A 15,256-nucleotide genomic window follows, 5' to 3' on the forward strand; every position below is an offset into this window, starting at 1 on the left:
CAATAAAAAGGACTATTATTTAACCACAGAGGACCACTAGCTGTGGACTGTAGCCCAATAAAAAGGACTATCATTTAACCACAGAGGACCACTAGCTGTGGACTGTAGCCCAATAAAAAGGACTATCATTTAGCCACAGAGGACCACTAGCTGTGGACTGTAGCCCAATAAAAAGGACTATCATTTATCCACAGAGGACCACTAGCTGTGGACTGTAGCCCAATAAAAAGGACTATCATTTAGCCACAGAGGACCACTAGCTGTGGACTGTAGCCCAATAAAAAGGACTATCATTTATCCACAGAGGACCACTAGCTGTGGACTGTAGCCCAATAAAAAGGACTATCATTTAGCCACAGAGGACCACTAGCTGTGGACTGTAGCCCAATAAAAAGGACTATCATTTAGCCACAGAGGACCACTAGCTGTGGACTGTAGCCCAATAAAAAGGACTATCATTTAACCACAGAGGACCACTAGCTGTGGACTGTAGCCCAATAAAAAGGACTATTATTTAACCACAGAGGACCACTAGCTGTGGACTGTAGCCCAATAAAAAGGACTATCATTTAACCACAGAGGACCACTAGCTGTGGACTGTAGCCCAATAAAAAGGACTATCATTTAGCCACAGAGGACCACTAGCTGTGGACTGTAGCCCAATAAAAAGGACTATCATTTAGCCACAGAGGACCACTAGCTGTGGACTGTAGCCCAATAAAAAGGACTATCATTTATCCACAGAGGACCACTAGCTGTGGACTGTAGCCCAATAAAAAGGACTATCATTTAGCCACAGAGGACCACTAGCTGTGGACTGTAGCCCAATAAAAAGGACTATCATTTATCCACAGAGGACCACTAGCTGTGGACTGTAGCCCAATAAAAAGGACTATCATTTAGCCACAGAGGACCACTAGCTGTGGACTGTAGCCCAATAAAAAGGACTATCATTTAGCCACAGAGGACCACTAGCTGTGGACTGTAGCCCAATAAAAAGGACTATCATTTAGCCACAGAGGACCACTAGCTGTGGACTGTAGCCCAATAAAAAGGACTATCATTTAGCCACAGAGGACCACTAGCTGTGGACTGTAGCCCAATAAAAAGGACTATCATTTAGCCACAGAGGACCACTAGCTGTGGACTGTAGCCCAATAAAAAGGACTATCATTTAGCCACAGAGGACCACTAGCTGTGGACTGTAGCCCAATAAAAAGGACTATCATTTATCCACAGAGGACCACTAGCTGTGGACTGTAGCCCAATAAAAAGGACTATCATTTAGCCACAGAGGACCACTAGCTGTGGACTGTAGCCCAATAAAAAGGACTATCATTTAGCCACAGAGGACCACTAGCTGTGGACTGTAGCCCAATAAAAAGGACTATCATTTAGCCACAGAGGACCACTAGCTGTGGACTGTAGCCCAATAAAAATGACTATCATTTCCTCCTCATACTGTAACCTACAACGTGTCTCCACACACAGAGGCCTGGACTAGTGATGGATTCAAGACAAGGTGGGTTTTTATTTTTTTTATTTTTTAACCCCTTTTTCTCCCCAATTTCGTGGTATCCAATTGTTTAGTAGCTACTGTCTTGTCTCATCGCTACAACTCCCGTACCGTATTCATTCTAGCACGCTCCAGTTCACCACTAGACAGTCTTCAAAGGACAACCCGGCCTACCATCAACGACCAATCTACCGAAGCGCAGCTCAGAGTAAATATTTATTGCATTTTCCTTTCTCAAATGGCCGGTAATTTAGAATGCATCAGATACTGTATTTACGATAGCACAGCTTCTCCCTTTGTTACTCAGTCTTCCCGCTCTTTCACTCAAACCCAGACCCTTTCCTTTGTGTAAACAGCCGCTGTATCGGCTCCGTTCACCAGGTCCATTAATGTATGATTCATTCTGTGTATATGTAATTCTGTGTGATTAGTATATAGTAAATAAATAATTAAACCAAATTTTGTATTGCTGATTCAACTTGTTAGCCAGGGTTCGTGAAGATGAGAATTTACAACTTTCAGATCAGACTAAATAAGGTGAGGATTAAATATTGACTGCTACTGGCGTAAAAGATTACTAGGTCTTTAAGAGTTTACTCGGAAGACAACAGCTCTATAAACATTATTTCGTGGTGCCCCGACTTCCTAGTTAATTATTTACCTGATTAGCTTAAATCAGCTAATATTATTTACAGAATAGCATGTCATATCACTTAATCCGGCATAGCCAAAGACACAACAACCCCCTGGACAGGACACTAGTCTATCTGTCACAAATGAGCAGCTATAAGTGCAGCTTGTAGACTCAGTAAGGTTTTTTCCTGTGACTATGTGATAATTATAGCCATCAACAGATTATATGTGCAGTTTGTAGACTCAGTAAGGTTTTTTCCTGTGACTATGTGATAATGATAGCCATCGGCAGATTATATGTGGAGCTTGTAGACTCAGTAAGGTTTTTTCCTGTGACTATGTGATAATTATAGCCATCAGCAGATTATATGTGGAGCTTGTTCATACAGTGCATTTAGAAAGTATTCAGACCCAATGAGTTTCTCCACATTTTGTTTACGATACAACCTTATTCTAAAATGGATTTGTTTTTTATTCCCTCGTCAATCTACACACAATATCCCATAATGACAAAGCAAAAACATATAGATGGTTTTGCAAATTATTTTAAAAAATAAAAAAAATGTCTGAAATGTCACATTTCCCACAGTATTCTGACCCTGCTGCTGGTTTTTTCCTGGGCCGGTATGATACTATGTCATGATACTGAGGAATCCATCTGGACGCAGCACAGTGGTGCATCAAGTGGTGAACCTGTTTTTATATCAGACAATAACTCAGGGATATAGAGTTGGCGGACGGTTGTCCAGTGAAGCGGAGTATTAGCCGGGACGAATGACCACAATGTTATTATGTTGTAAAATCCTGAGGTCAGAGAGAGAACGGAAAACCTACCTCTTTTTCTTCTTGTAGTTCTCCAGCTGCACGACCTGGAAGTGTCTGAAGCGCTGCTGCTCACACTGACCACACAGGTTGTCCAGGTACATCAGCCGGCTCTCCAGCTCCTCAAAGTCTGCCTCCAGGTGGGCTGTATGTGGCAGAGGGGGAGGGAACATATTACATTTAGTCATTTTAGTCATCCAGAGAGACTTACAGGAGCAGTTAGGGTTAAGTGCCTTGCTCAAGAGCACATCAGCAGATTCAAACCAGCAACCTTTCAGTTACTGTCCCAACGCGTTTTACTGCTAGGCTACCTGATGGAACTATTGTCATGACAACTTCATTGTGCTGTGAAGCTGTATCTCATTGTTGTGTCTGTCCAACTGCTGCTGGGAGACTGTTGCCAGACTCTGTCCAACTGCTGCTGGGAGACTGTTGCCAGACTCTGTCCAACTGCTGCTGGGAGACTGTTGCCAGTCTCTGTCCAACTGCTGCTGGGAGACTGTTGCCAGTCTCTGTCCAACTGCTGCTGGGAGACTGTTGTGTCTGTCCAACTGCTGCTGGGAGACTGTTGCCAGACTCTGTCCAACTGCTGCTGGGAGACTGTTGCCAGTCTCTGTCCAACTGCTGCTGGGAGACTGTTGTGTCTGTCCAACTGCTGCTGGGAGACTGTTGCTAGACTCTGTTCAACTGCTGCTGGGAGACTGTTGCCAGTCTCTGTCCAACTGCTGCTGGGAGACTGTTGCCAGTCTCTGTCCAACTGCTGCTGGGAGACTGTTGTCAGTCTCTGTCCAACTGCTGCTGGGAGACTGTTGTCAGTCTCTGTCCAACTGCTGCTGGGAGACTGTTGCCAGACTCTGTCCAACTGCTGCTGGGAGACTGTTGCCAGACTCTGTCCAACTGCTGCTGGGAGACTGTTGCCAGACTCTGTCCAACTGCTGCTGGGAGACTGTTGCCAGACTCTGTCCAACTGTTGCTGGGAGACTGTCGCCAGACTCTGTCCAACTGCTGCTGGGAGACTGTTGCCAGACTCTGTCCAACTGCTGCTGGGAGACTGTTGCCAGACTCTGTCCAACTGTTGCTGGGAGACTGTTGCCAGACTCTGTATAATATTTTCATGTGAATAATTCCAATAAAACACAAAGGAACTATTATTCACTACACTACTGAAACACAAGTGAACACGGACATCTGGTGGTCATATAGGGAAACTGTTTGTACTTGGAGCACTATTTATTAATACATGTTTTATTTAACTAGGCAAGTCAGTTAAGAACTAATTATTATTTACAATGACAGCTTACCCCGGCCAAACCCTCACCTAACCTTACCCCGGCCAAACCCTCACCTAACCTTACCCCGGCCAAACCCTCACCTAACCTTACCCCGGCCAAACCCTCACCTAACCTTACCCCGGCCAAACCCTCACCTAACCTTAGCCCGGCCAAACCCTCACCTAACCTTACCCCGGCCAAACCCTCACCTAACCTTAGACCGCTGCACCACTCGGGAGCCCAACCACTATCACTGTCCAAAGTCAGAGACAACTAAAAAGGAAATGTGCCATTTTTGAGGCATTTTCTGGAACTCTGTACAGGGCAGGAACAAATCTTACAAATGTAAACATTCTAAATAAAGTTAAATCCACTGAATTATATTCAACTTCTTTCACCTTCCTAGAACACATCTCTCAGTCTGTTCATACTGGAATTTCCCATGTGCTCGCTAGAATTCACATCACGTGAAACTCATTGGCTGAGACAGGGAGACACCCATTCTAGAATGACGGAATGAAAGTCCTCAGAGTTCTAAACAGTCCAACTACTAACTAACATGGATTACAGCACAACCAGCGCTGAACAGTGAGTTAAAATAAACTACAAATCTAAGGGTTGTTTGCTCTAATGTCCAGATTTTGGGCTTGGCAGTTTTGGGCTCAGGCTTGGAGACATCTGGCGAATCAACAGGAAATCAATGGCATTAGGAGAACACACCCTATGGCCAGTGACAAATCACAGGGTACACAACAACAGAGACAGATTATTATCCTGATGAGATCTCTGTCACTACTGACTATTCAGGGCAAGGGAGGAGTCTCCGTCACTACTCAGGGCAGGGGAGGAGTCTCCGTCACTACTGACTATTCAGAGTAGGGGAGGAGTCTCCGTCACTACTGACTATTCAGGTCAGGGGAGGAGTCTCCGTCACTACTGACTATTCGGGGGGGGGGCGTCACTACTGACTTTTCAGGTCAGGGGAGGAGTCTCCGTCACTACTGACTATTCAGGGCAGGGGAGGAGTCTCCGTCACTACTGACTATTCAGGGCAGGGGAGGAGTCTCCGTCACTACTGACTATTCAGGTCAGGGGAGGAGTCTCCGTCACTACTGACTATTCAGGGTAGGGGAGGAGTCTCCGTCACTACTGACTATTCAGGTCAGGGGAGGAGTCTCCGTCACTACTGACTATTCAGGGCAGGGGAGGAGTCTCCGTCACTACTGACTATTCAGGGTAGGGGAGGAGTCTCCGTCACTACTGACTATTCAGGTCAGGGGAGGAGTCTCCGTCACTACTGACTATTCAGGTCAGGGGAGGAGTCTCCGTCACTACTGACTATTCAGGGTAGGGGAGGAGTCTCCGTCACTACTGACTATTCAGGTCAGGGGAGGAGTCTCCGTCACTACTGACTATTCGGGGGGGGGGGCGTCACTACTGACTATTCAGGGCAGGGGAGGAGTCTCTGTCACTACTGACTATTCAGGAAAGGGGAGGAGTCTCCGTCACTACTGACTATTCAGGTCAGGGGAGGAGTCTCCGTCACTACTCAGGGCAGGGGAGGAGTCTCCGTCACTACTGACTATTCAGGTCAGGGGAGGAGTCTCCGTCACTACTGACTATTCGGGGGGGGGGCGTCACTACTGACTATTCAGGTCAGGGGAGGAGTCTCTGTCACTACTGACTATTCAGGTCAGGGGAGGAGTCTCCGTCACTACTGACTATTCAGGGTAGGGGAGGAGTCTCCGTCACTACTGACTATTCAGGTCAGGGGAGGAGTCTCCGTCACTACTGACTATTCAGGTCAGGGGAGGAGTCTCCGTCACTACTGACTATTCAGGGTAGGGGAGGAGTCTCCGTCACTACTGACTATTCAGGTCAGGGGAGGAGTCTCTGTCACTACTGACTATTCAGGTCAGGGGAGGAGTCTCTGTCACTACTGACTATTCAGGGCAGGGGAGAAGTCTCCGTCACTACTGACTATTCAGGGTAGGGGAGGAGTCTCCGTCACTACTGACTATTCAGGTCAGGGGAGGAGTCTCCGTCACTACTGACTATTCGGGGGGGGGGGGGCGTCACTACTGACTATTCAGGTCAGGGGAGGAGTCTCTGTCACTACTGACTATTCAGGTCAGGGGAGGAGTCTCCGTCACTACTGACTATTCAGGAAAGGGGAGGAGTCTCCGTCACTACTGACTATTCAGGGTAGGGGAGGAGTCTCCGTCACTACTCAGGGCAGGGGAGGAGTCTCCGTCACTACTGACTATTCAGGGCAGGGGAGGAGTCTCCGTCACTACTGACTATTCAGGGAAGGGGAGGAGTCTCTGTCACTACTGACTATTCAGGTCAGGGGAGGAGTCTCCGTCACTACTGACTATTCAGGTCAGGGGAGGAGTCTCCGTCACTACTGACTATTCAGGTCAGGGGAGGAGTCTCCGTCACTACTGACTATTCAGGTCAGGGGAGGAGTCTCCGTCACTACTGACTATTCAGGTCAGGGGAGGAGTCTCCGTCACTACTGACTATTCAGGTCAGGGGAGGAGTCTCCGTCACTACTGACTATTCAGGGTAGGGGAGGAATCTCCGTCACTACTGACTATTCAGGGTAGGGGAGGAGTCTCCGTCACTACTGACTATTCAGGGTAGGGGAGGAGTCTCCGTCACTACTGACTATTCAGGGTAGGGGAGGAGTCTCCGTCACTACTGACTATTCAGGTCAGGGGAGGAGTCTCCGTCACTACTGACTATTCGGGGGGGGGGCGTCACTACTGACTATTCAGGTCAGGGGAGGAGTCTCTGTCACTACTGACTATTCAGGAAAGGGGAGGAGTCTCCGTCACTACTGACTATTCAGGGTAGGGGAGGAGTCTCCGTCACTACTGACTATTCAGGTCAGGGGAGGAGTCTCCGTCACTACTGACTTTTCGGGGGGGGGCGTCACTACTGACTATTCAGGTCAGGGGAGGAGTCTCTGTCACTACTGACTATTCAGGTCAGGGAAGGGGAGGAGGGTTCCAATTCCATGAACAATGTACAAAACTAGAAACTATTTAGAGAAGACCGATACATACTGGTATAGGCCGATGCACGGAATAATACAGAAAGTATCGAAGACTACTCCGTGCTGTATGGTATATGACGTGGAAGTAGGTCAAGCTACCTACAGAGGTGACTTGGGAATCTGATTCTGAAGTCAGATTTGATGTCAGATCTGTCCCCTTAAGACTATAAACGTGTTGTGTTTCAAACTAGCCATGTGTAAAAAGGCTTCCTCTTTTCCCGTTGTCTCTGTCGTTGCCTACCAACCCCCCCCCTTCACCATGTTGGCACCAGTAGCTGTTATTACCCCACTGCCAGCTGAAGCACCACAGGTAACAGGCAGGCCGTGGCAGCTGGTACCCTACAGTACCACCGCTCTCTCAAGGTGAACACAGCTCAGCCCGTCATAAACACCTCTGACATCAACCTACTCTACAACAATGGTAACAAAAGGTCCCCCCAAAATGTATTTTTAAAGAAGAGTGGCATTGACATTCAGTAATTGTGACATTTCTCTCCACTATAATATGATCCACTGTTGACTGGTCCTAAAGGTTTCCTGGTGCAGTCTATGATACGTAGGCTACGTCCTGAATTTCCATCCTCTTCCCCCCAAGTGTGCACTTGGTGTAAGCATTGTCTGGAGAGTTTCCACCATTGTAACATCCATGCGAGAAAGAGTGTGCAAGTACACACTTGAGCAGAAGAGTGAAGACTCTAAACTCAGACACAGTGACTCACCGATGCGGTTGGTGCACGTCTCCAGGTCTGTGAGGAAGCCTGGGATCTGCTGTAGTTGTTCCTGTAGGTCCACCACTGCTGCTCTTCTCTTCTCCCAGTGTGCAGACAGCATCACCACCTCTCCATCCACTGTCTGAGACATACAGAGACATACAGAGAAATAAGACAAGACGAGAGAGAGACAGACGAGAGAAGATGAGAGAGAGAGAAGACAGACGAGAGAGAGAAGGTGAGATGTTCATATGTATTATTATTGTTGATGTGTAATTCAATGCAAGTCTAATTAATACATTGAGCTACAGTTCATACAAACCTCTCCAGCTTTCGCACAATCTTTAGCTTTTCTGTGGAGAGTCACCCAGCTGTCTTCGTACCTTTGAAAGACAAGAAACTAATGAAACAAACAAGGCCTTGTGTTTTATTAGTGTTTCAATGTCTGCATCACAAATGGCACACTATTCCCTATATTGTGCACTAATTTAGACCCTGTGGGGCCTGGTCCAAAGAGACCTGTGGGGCCTGGTCCAAAGAGACCTGTGGGGCCTGGTCCAAAGAGACCTGTGGGGCCAGGTCCAGAGACCTGTGGGGCCTGGTCCAGAGACCTGTGGGGCCTGGTCCAAAGAGACCTGTGGGGCCTGGTCCAAAGAGACCTGTGGGGCCTGGTCCAAAGAGACCTGTGGGGCCTGGTCCAAAGAGACCTGTGGGGCCTGGTCCAAAGAGACCTGTGGGGCCTGGTCCAAAGAGACCTGTGGGGCCTGGTCCAAAGAGACCTGTGGGGCCTGGTCCAAAGAGACCTGTGGGGCCTGGTCCAGAGACCTGTGGGGCCTGGTCCAAAGTTGTATCCAATGAGAGCAACACCTACCGACTGAGCAGTTCTACTCCGGCAGAAAACTGTGTCAGATGTTCATGTCTGTTGAGAGACAGGAAATGAGTCATTAAGGGAAATAGACAATGAAGAGGATATAAGAGAATGAAAGTAGATGTAAATGGATGACTTGACTGGTACTCCTGGGCCGTATTCATAAAGCACCTAAGATCAGGTCCTCTCTGTCCATATAGTCTTTATTCATTATGATCTTAAAGGCCAAACTGATATTACATCATCACTCAGTTAAGTTAATAAATAAACTTTTTTTAATTTTATGACTCCAACTCTGAGACACTATGGATACAGGCCCGCCTTACCTGTGTTTCTGCTTTACTTTGGCCTCCTTTGATTTGTCACTCAGAGTCTTCATCCTGAGGGGAAATTATAAAGATGTGAGCAGGTAAAACAACATGTATATGTATATGGGACAGCCGTCACAGCAATGTAAATATTCATTGGATGACAGTAGACACTTTGTCTGTTACCTAAATGGCAACCTATTCTCTATATAGTGAACTAATTTATACCAGAACCCAAAGTAGTGCACTATATAGGGAGCCATAAATATTGGCTGAGACTTGTTCTGCTTCAGTCTTCCGGCATCAGGTTCCAGTCCAGAATGTGTCTCTCTCACTTCCATCACATGATGGTCAGCTGAATGTAATCAACTTAGCTAGCTAACTGTATCAATAAGCTTTGGCAGCATCTAAATTCATGGTTTTCATTTACTGCCAGCCTGGGTGTGTTTTGTGTTTAGTATTAGCTAGTTACGCAAAACTTGTTCGGTGGTTTCGTCCCACACAGTTACATCCAGCTAGATAGATAGATAGCCTTTCAGCCATGCTGGCAAAGAGGGAGAAACTAGCTAGCTAATTAACGTAGATGGTTTTTTAAAAATTGATAATACAGAAATGTCAGAACAGGCAGGGTCACAAGACATAGGGCCATGAATGAAGCATTAGCTATAAAAGTAGATTTAATACAAACCCCGTTGTGAAATCTTGCTGCACCGTCTGCAACCTCTCTTTGAAATTCTCAAACATCTTCCTGGTTTCTTCCAAGCTGCAAATACGTTTTTTTTTATCTTCGCATTAACTGTATTAGCTAGCTTCTTTGTGAATATTCCTCAAGTGCCATGTCAAAGCTACGGGTCAATGTTCAGATTGTATACTTCTATAAGTAGCTAAAGTCTGATAGATGGTTGTTGTTTGGTCTTTGCTCAGCTGTTTTCCCGACGCAGTCAAGTGTCAACATGCAGTGGGGTTGTTGAGTAAAATCAGGGTTGCGCAGCTATGCGCAGCCGACATTCTTTCACATAGAACACAGGAAGCCATTCATTAGGTACATCAAAATGTTACAATAACACATTTCTGAATATTTTGAGGATAAAATGATTGTGAGTTTACATGACTATTTGTGTGTGTAGGGTAGCTTCTAAAAGCGGGTTTTGTATGAATGAACAGGTAACATGGTTAGAATGAACAATCCGGTAGGTGGTGACAAAAACCTTGTTTACGTCTGTGTGTTTACACTGATTGGTTGTTGAGAAGTTCGTTGAATGAAGGGGGCGGTGTTTCACCCTCCGAGCCATATAAAACCCCACGGTTGTATTTTTGGACACTTCCTGATCGGTCCATGGACTGTACAGTTTGAATGTTTGTTTTTCCTGTAAAGTGTAAGTGCATCGATAGATTAAACTACTATAGGACAACTATTGCAAACATACAGAAAAATAAAAATGCTTTGCCATATCACGCGACCGGACTCGATGGTGATGGAGGTGGATGTTGATTCGAAGGCTAATGGAGAGGACTGTTTACACAAGGTACCGTTACAGTTATTATCATTCAAGTCTATTTTATTCCATGTTGTTAGTATCTGTGTGTTGGGGTTGCAAATTAATACAGTTTTAATCATTTTGGTTTCTGTAAATATTTTGAGAATTTGAATAAAAGTTAACGTGTACGTACACTTGTAACAATGTAACAACAGCGTAGTACATGTAACGTTGTATTTAACTACCTGTCTTGATGGGGCATTGACTTCTTTAGTGAAGTGTGTTGTTCTATTGTTTTGACACACAGGTCTGTCGGAAACTGGGAATAATAGAGGTGGATTACTTTGGGCTTCAGTTCTGTGGAAGCAAAGGGGAGAGTTTGTGGTTGAATCTCAGGAACAGGATCTCCCAACAGATGGATAACCTGTCTCCCTGCAGACTGAAGCTTAGAGTCAAGTTCTTTGTGGAACCCCATCTGACCCTGCAAGAACAGACACGGTATGTTTATTGTAGGGGACCTATTTGCAGTAAGGCACTCTGCCTATTGAAGCTAATGGTACTGCAAACATTAGATAGTAGTGTATTTTTTTAAAATGCAATAAGATTAACAAATGTAGTGACAGATAAATCAGATCAGATAAAATTGAGTTAAACCCCACCCTATCAATCATTAAAACCCTGCTATTTCAGTCAACTTGTAGTTTTTCAGCCCATTTAGGATCAATAAATAATATGACCCACTGACTTCTCTCCCCATCTAGGGGAAGTTTGACCTCCCGTATGCAAACAGTGTCTGGTGACGCGTCTGCAGCGAGTTAGTTACCGTGCATGCATTTCACTGTGTGTCCAGCAGGTTCTATCCCAAACCCACATGTCAATGTGCTCTATAGGTGTTGTACCAGTGTATAACGTGACTCGGCGTGCATCCCAGAGGGCACCCTATTCTCTTTATAGTGCACTACGTTCCTATGGGTGCACTAGGGTTGTGTCCCAATTTCTCTACCCTTATCCCAAAATGTGCACTTTGCACACTCCACCGTGCTGAGTGCTTATTGCTTTTTGAGGCCTGCTTAAAAAATAAATCACAGTTTCGATGATTTGGGATGAGCGCTGTAACAACACAGAATAAAACCATGAATTAAAACCCCATGATGGTAGTGACTGCCCATTACTGCTGGTCCCTTATTAACCATCATTTATTCACAGTACTTTACTTTAATAACATATTTCAGTTGTTGTGTATATTACATTTGTTATATTTGATGACTTTATTATTTCATTCCAATTCATCATTTCATCTGTATAGAGCTCCTCCCTATGCTGTCTGGCAAAATTCATATTTTAGTAGTTCTTCAAAGTAAGTAAGGCGTACTTTTATGACGGCTGAATACCAACTATCAATTACTTAGATCATGTATTTTCAGGTAGAGATCCCTGACGAAGCGACAGCTGCTCGCTACATCCCATCAACACAACGCATTCTTTTGCCTCTTTTGAAGCAGGTGTGAAAAGAAAAAACCCGCACATACCGGACAAGTAGATGCTCAATGGATAATGGTCATTGTAGTTAATTACCACGTTTTGATGCACTAAACTATGTAGAATATCGGCTGGTTGGAAACTACAACTCCCTACCACATCGCACAGTTTAGTCTGGATCTGATTTATCTCTAGAGAAACTGTGGAATATGAGTATTGAGCTCACAAAAATAAAAAATGGAATTCAAATAAACTACAGTACTATACCTGCCAGCCAGGGTACTTGCAGCACTATACCAGCCAGCCAGGGTACCTACAGTACTATACCAGGGTAGCTGCAGCACTATACCAGCCAGCCAGGGTACCTACAGTACTATACCAGGGTACCTGCAGCACTATACCAGCCAGCCAGGGTACCTACAGTACTATACCAGCCAGCCAGGGTAACTACAGTACTATACCAGCCAGCCAGGGTACCTACAGTACTATACCAGGCTACCTACAGTACTATGCCAGCCAGGATACCTACAGTACTATGCCAGCCAGGATACCTACAGTACTATGCCAGCCAGGATACCTACAGTACTATGACAGGCAGGATACCTACAGTACTATGCCAGCCAGGATACCTACAGTACTATGCCAGGATACCTACAGTACTATGCCAGGGTACCTACAGAACTATGCCAGGGTACCTACAGTACTATGCCAGGGTACCTACAGTACTATGCCAGGGTACCTACAGTACTATGCCAGGGTACCTACAGTACTATGCCATGGTACCTACAGTACTATACCAGGGTACCTACAGTACTATACCAGGGTACCTACAGTACTATGCCAGCCAGGGTACCTACAGTACTATGCCTGCCAGCCAGGGTACCTACAGTACTATGCCAGGGTACCTACAGTACTATACCAGGGTGCCTACAGTACTATGCCAGCCAGGGTACCTACAGTACTATGCCTGCCAGCCAGGGTACCTACAGTACTATACCAGGGTACCTACAGTACTATGCCAGGGTACCTACAGTACTATGCCAGGGTACCTACAGTACTATGCCAGGGTACCTACAGTACTATGCCAGGGTACCTACAGTACTATGCCAGGATACCTACAGTACTATACCAGGGTACCTACAGTACTATGCCAGGGTACCTACAGTACTATGCCAGGGTACCTACAGTACTATGCCAGGGTACCTACAGTACTATACCAGGGTACCTACAGTACTATGCCATGGTACCTACAGTACTATACCAGGGTACCTACAGTACTATGCCAGGGTACCTACAGTACTATACCAGGGTACCTACAGTACTATGCCAGGGTACCTACAGTACTATGCCATGGTACCTACAGTACTATGCCAGGGTACCTACAGTACTATACCAGGGTGCCTACAGTACTATGCCAGGGTACCTACAGTACTATGCCAGGGTACCTACAGTACTATGCCAGGGTACCTACAGTACTATGCCAGGGTACCTACAGTACTATGCCAGGGTACCTACAGTACTATGCCAGGATACCTACAGTACTATACCAGGGTACCTACAGTACTATGCCAGGGTACCTACAGTACTATGCCAGGGTACCTACAGTACTATGCCATGGTACCTACAGTACTATACCAGGGTACCTACAGTACTATGCCAGGGTACCTACAGTACTATACCAGGGTACCTACAGTACTATGCCAGGGTACCTACAGTACTATGCCAGGGTACCTACAGTACTATGCCAGGGTACCTACAGTACTATACCAGGGTGCCTACAGTACTATGCCAGGGTACCTACAGTACTATGCCAGGGTACCTACAGTACTATACCAGGGTACCTACAGTACTATGCCATGGTACCTACAGTACTATGCCAGGGTACCTACAGTACTATGCCAGGGTACCTACAGTACTATGCCAGGGTACCTACAGTACTATGCCAGCCACCCAGGGTAATACTAGAGCCTAGTGTATTTTCTTCAATGACAAAATTATTTCCCCCAAAAAAGTAGCCTACTACTAGTAGGGCATAGCTTCAAATGACATGTCAATGTCAACCCAACATGTCAAGCCAGTTTGGTTTGCCCTGGGTAACCCTGACACCGTGTATCGACTGACAAGACAGAGGGCACTGTGTGCCATGAAGGGGAGTGGCCTGACTACCATCCACATCGCTCTGGCCATACACCACGCCCACTATAGTTTCTTCTAATGTGTGGAGCGATCAATAGAGCAGCAGAGTTACATTCAGGATGAGTCCTCAGGCTAGTTCAGGAACCTACTGTATGTGACCGTTATTCAGGATGAGTCCTCAGGCTAGTTCAGGAGCCTACTGTATGTGACCGTTATTCAGGATGAGTCCTCAGGCTAGTTCAGGAACCTACTGTATGTGACCGTTATTCAGGATGAGTCCTCAGGCTAGTTCAGGAATCTACTGTATGTGACCGTTATTCAGGATGAATCCTCAGGCTAGTTCAGGAACCTACTGTATGTGACCGTTATTCAGGATGAGTCCTCAGGCTAGTTCAGGAACCTACTGTATGTGACCGTTATTCAGGATGAGTCCTCAGGCTAGTTCAGGAACCTACTGTATGTGACCGTTATTCAGGATGAGTCCTCAGGCTAGTTCAGGAACCTACTGTATGTGACCGTTATTCAGGATGAGTCCTCAGGCTAGTTCAGGAATCTACTGTATGTGACTTTTATTCAGGATGAGTCCTCAGGCTAGTTCAGGAATCTACTGTATGTGACCGTTATTCAGGATGAGTCCTCAGGCTAGTTCAGGAACCTACTGTATGTGACCGTTATTCAGGATGAGTCCTCAGGCTAGTTCAGGAGCCTACTGTATGTGACCGTTATTCAGGATGAGTCCTCAGGCTAGTTCAGGAACCTACTGTATGTGACCGTTATTCAGGATGAGTCCTCAGGCTAGTTCAGGAATCTACTGTATGTGACCGTTATTCAGGATGAGTCCTCAGGCTAGTTCAGGAACCTACTGTATGTGACCGTTATTCAGGATGAGTCCTCAGGCTAGTTCAGGAACCTACTGTATGTGACCGTTATTCAGGATGAGTCCTCAGGCTAGTTCAGGAACCTACTGTATGTGA

General features: G+C 46.0%; 2 protein-coding genes across 3 annotated transcripts in view; one reads left to right on the forward strand and one right to left on the reverse strand.

The window, feature by feature from the left end:
- The window catches only part of dtnbp1a (dystrobrevin binding protein 1a), a 49,834-nt gene extending 39,659 nt beyond the window's left edge, over nucleotides 1-10,175 (reverse strand). Inside the window, exons 1-6 of the mRNA XM_036935967.2 lie at nucleotides 9,878-10,175; nucleotides 9,208-9,261; nucleotides 8,885-8,932; nucleotides 8,336-8,396; nucleotides 8,023-8,155; nucleotides 2,984-3,116 (exon numbers count right to left, since the gene is read on the reverse strand). Coding sequence (XP_036791862.2) covers nucleotides 2,984-3,116; nucleotides 8,023-8,155; nucleotides 8,336-8,396; nucleotides 8,885-8,932; nucleotides 9,208-9,261; nucleotides 9,878-9,933 — 485 coding nt within the window. The 5' untranslated portion in view covers nucleotides 9,934-10,175. The remainder of the gene's footprint in view (nucleotides 1-2,983; nucleotides 3,117-8,022; nucleotides 8,156-8,335; nucleotides 8,397-8,884; nucleotides 8,933-9,207; nucleotides 9,262-9,877) is intronic.
- Nucleotides 10,176-10,347: 172 nt separating this feature from the next.
- Nucleotides 10,348-15,256, forward strand: part of LOC149984782 (E3 ubiquitin-protein ligase MYLIP-A-like) — a 32,038-nt gene continuing 27,129 nt past the window's right edge. For both annotated transcript variants that reach the window (XM_090186714.1, XM_090186715.1), the window contains exons 1-2: nucleotides 10,348-10,715; nucleotides 10,975-11,165. In XM_090186714.1, the coding sequence (XP_090042840.1) occupies nucleotides 10,629-10,715; nucleotides 10,975-11,165 (278 nt within the window). In that variant the 5' untranslated portion in view covers nucleotides 10,348-10,628. The remainder of the gene's footprint in view (nucleotides 10,716-10,974; nucleotides 11,166-15,256) is intronic.

Source organism: Oncorhynchus mykiss, chromosome 2 (genome assembly GCF_057628025.1).
Source record: "Oncorhynchus mykiss isolate SJ-2025 chromosome 2, ASM5762802v1, whole genome shotgun sequence".
Taxonomy (NCBI): Eukaryota; Metazoa; Chordata; class Actinopteri; order Salmoniformes; family Salmonidae; genus Oncorhynchus; species Oncorhynchus mykiss.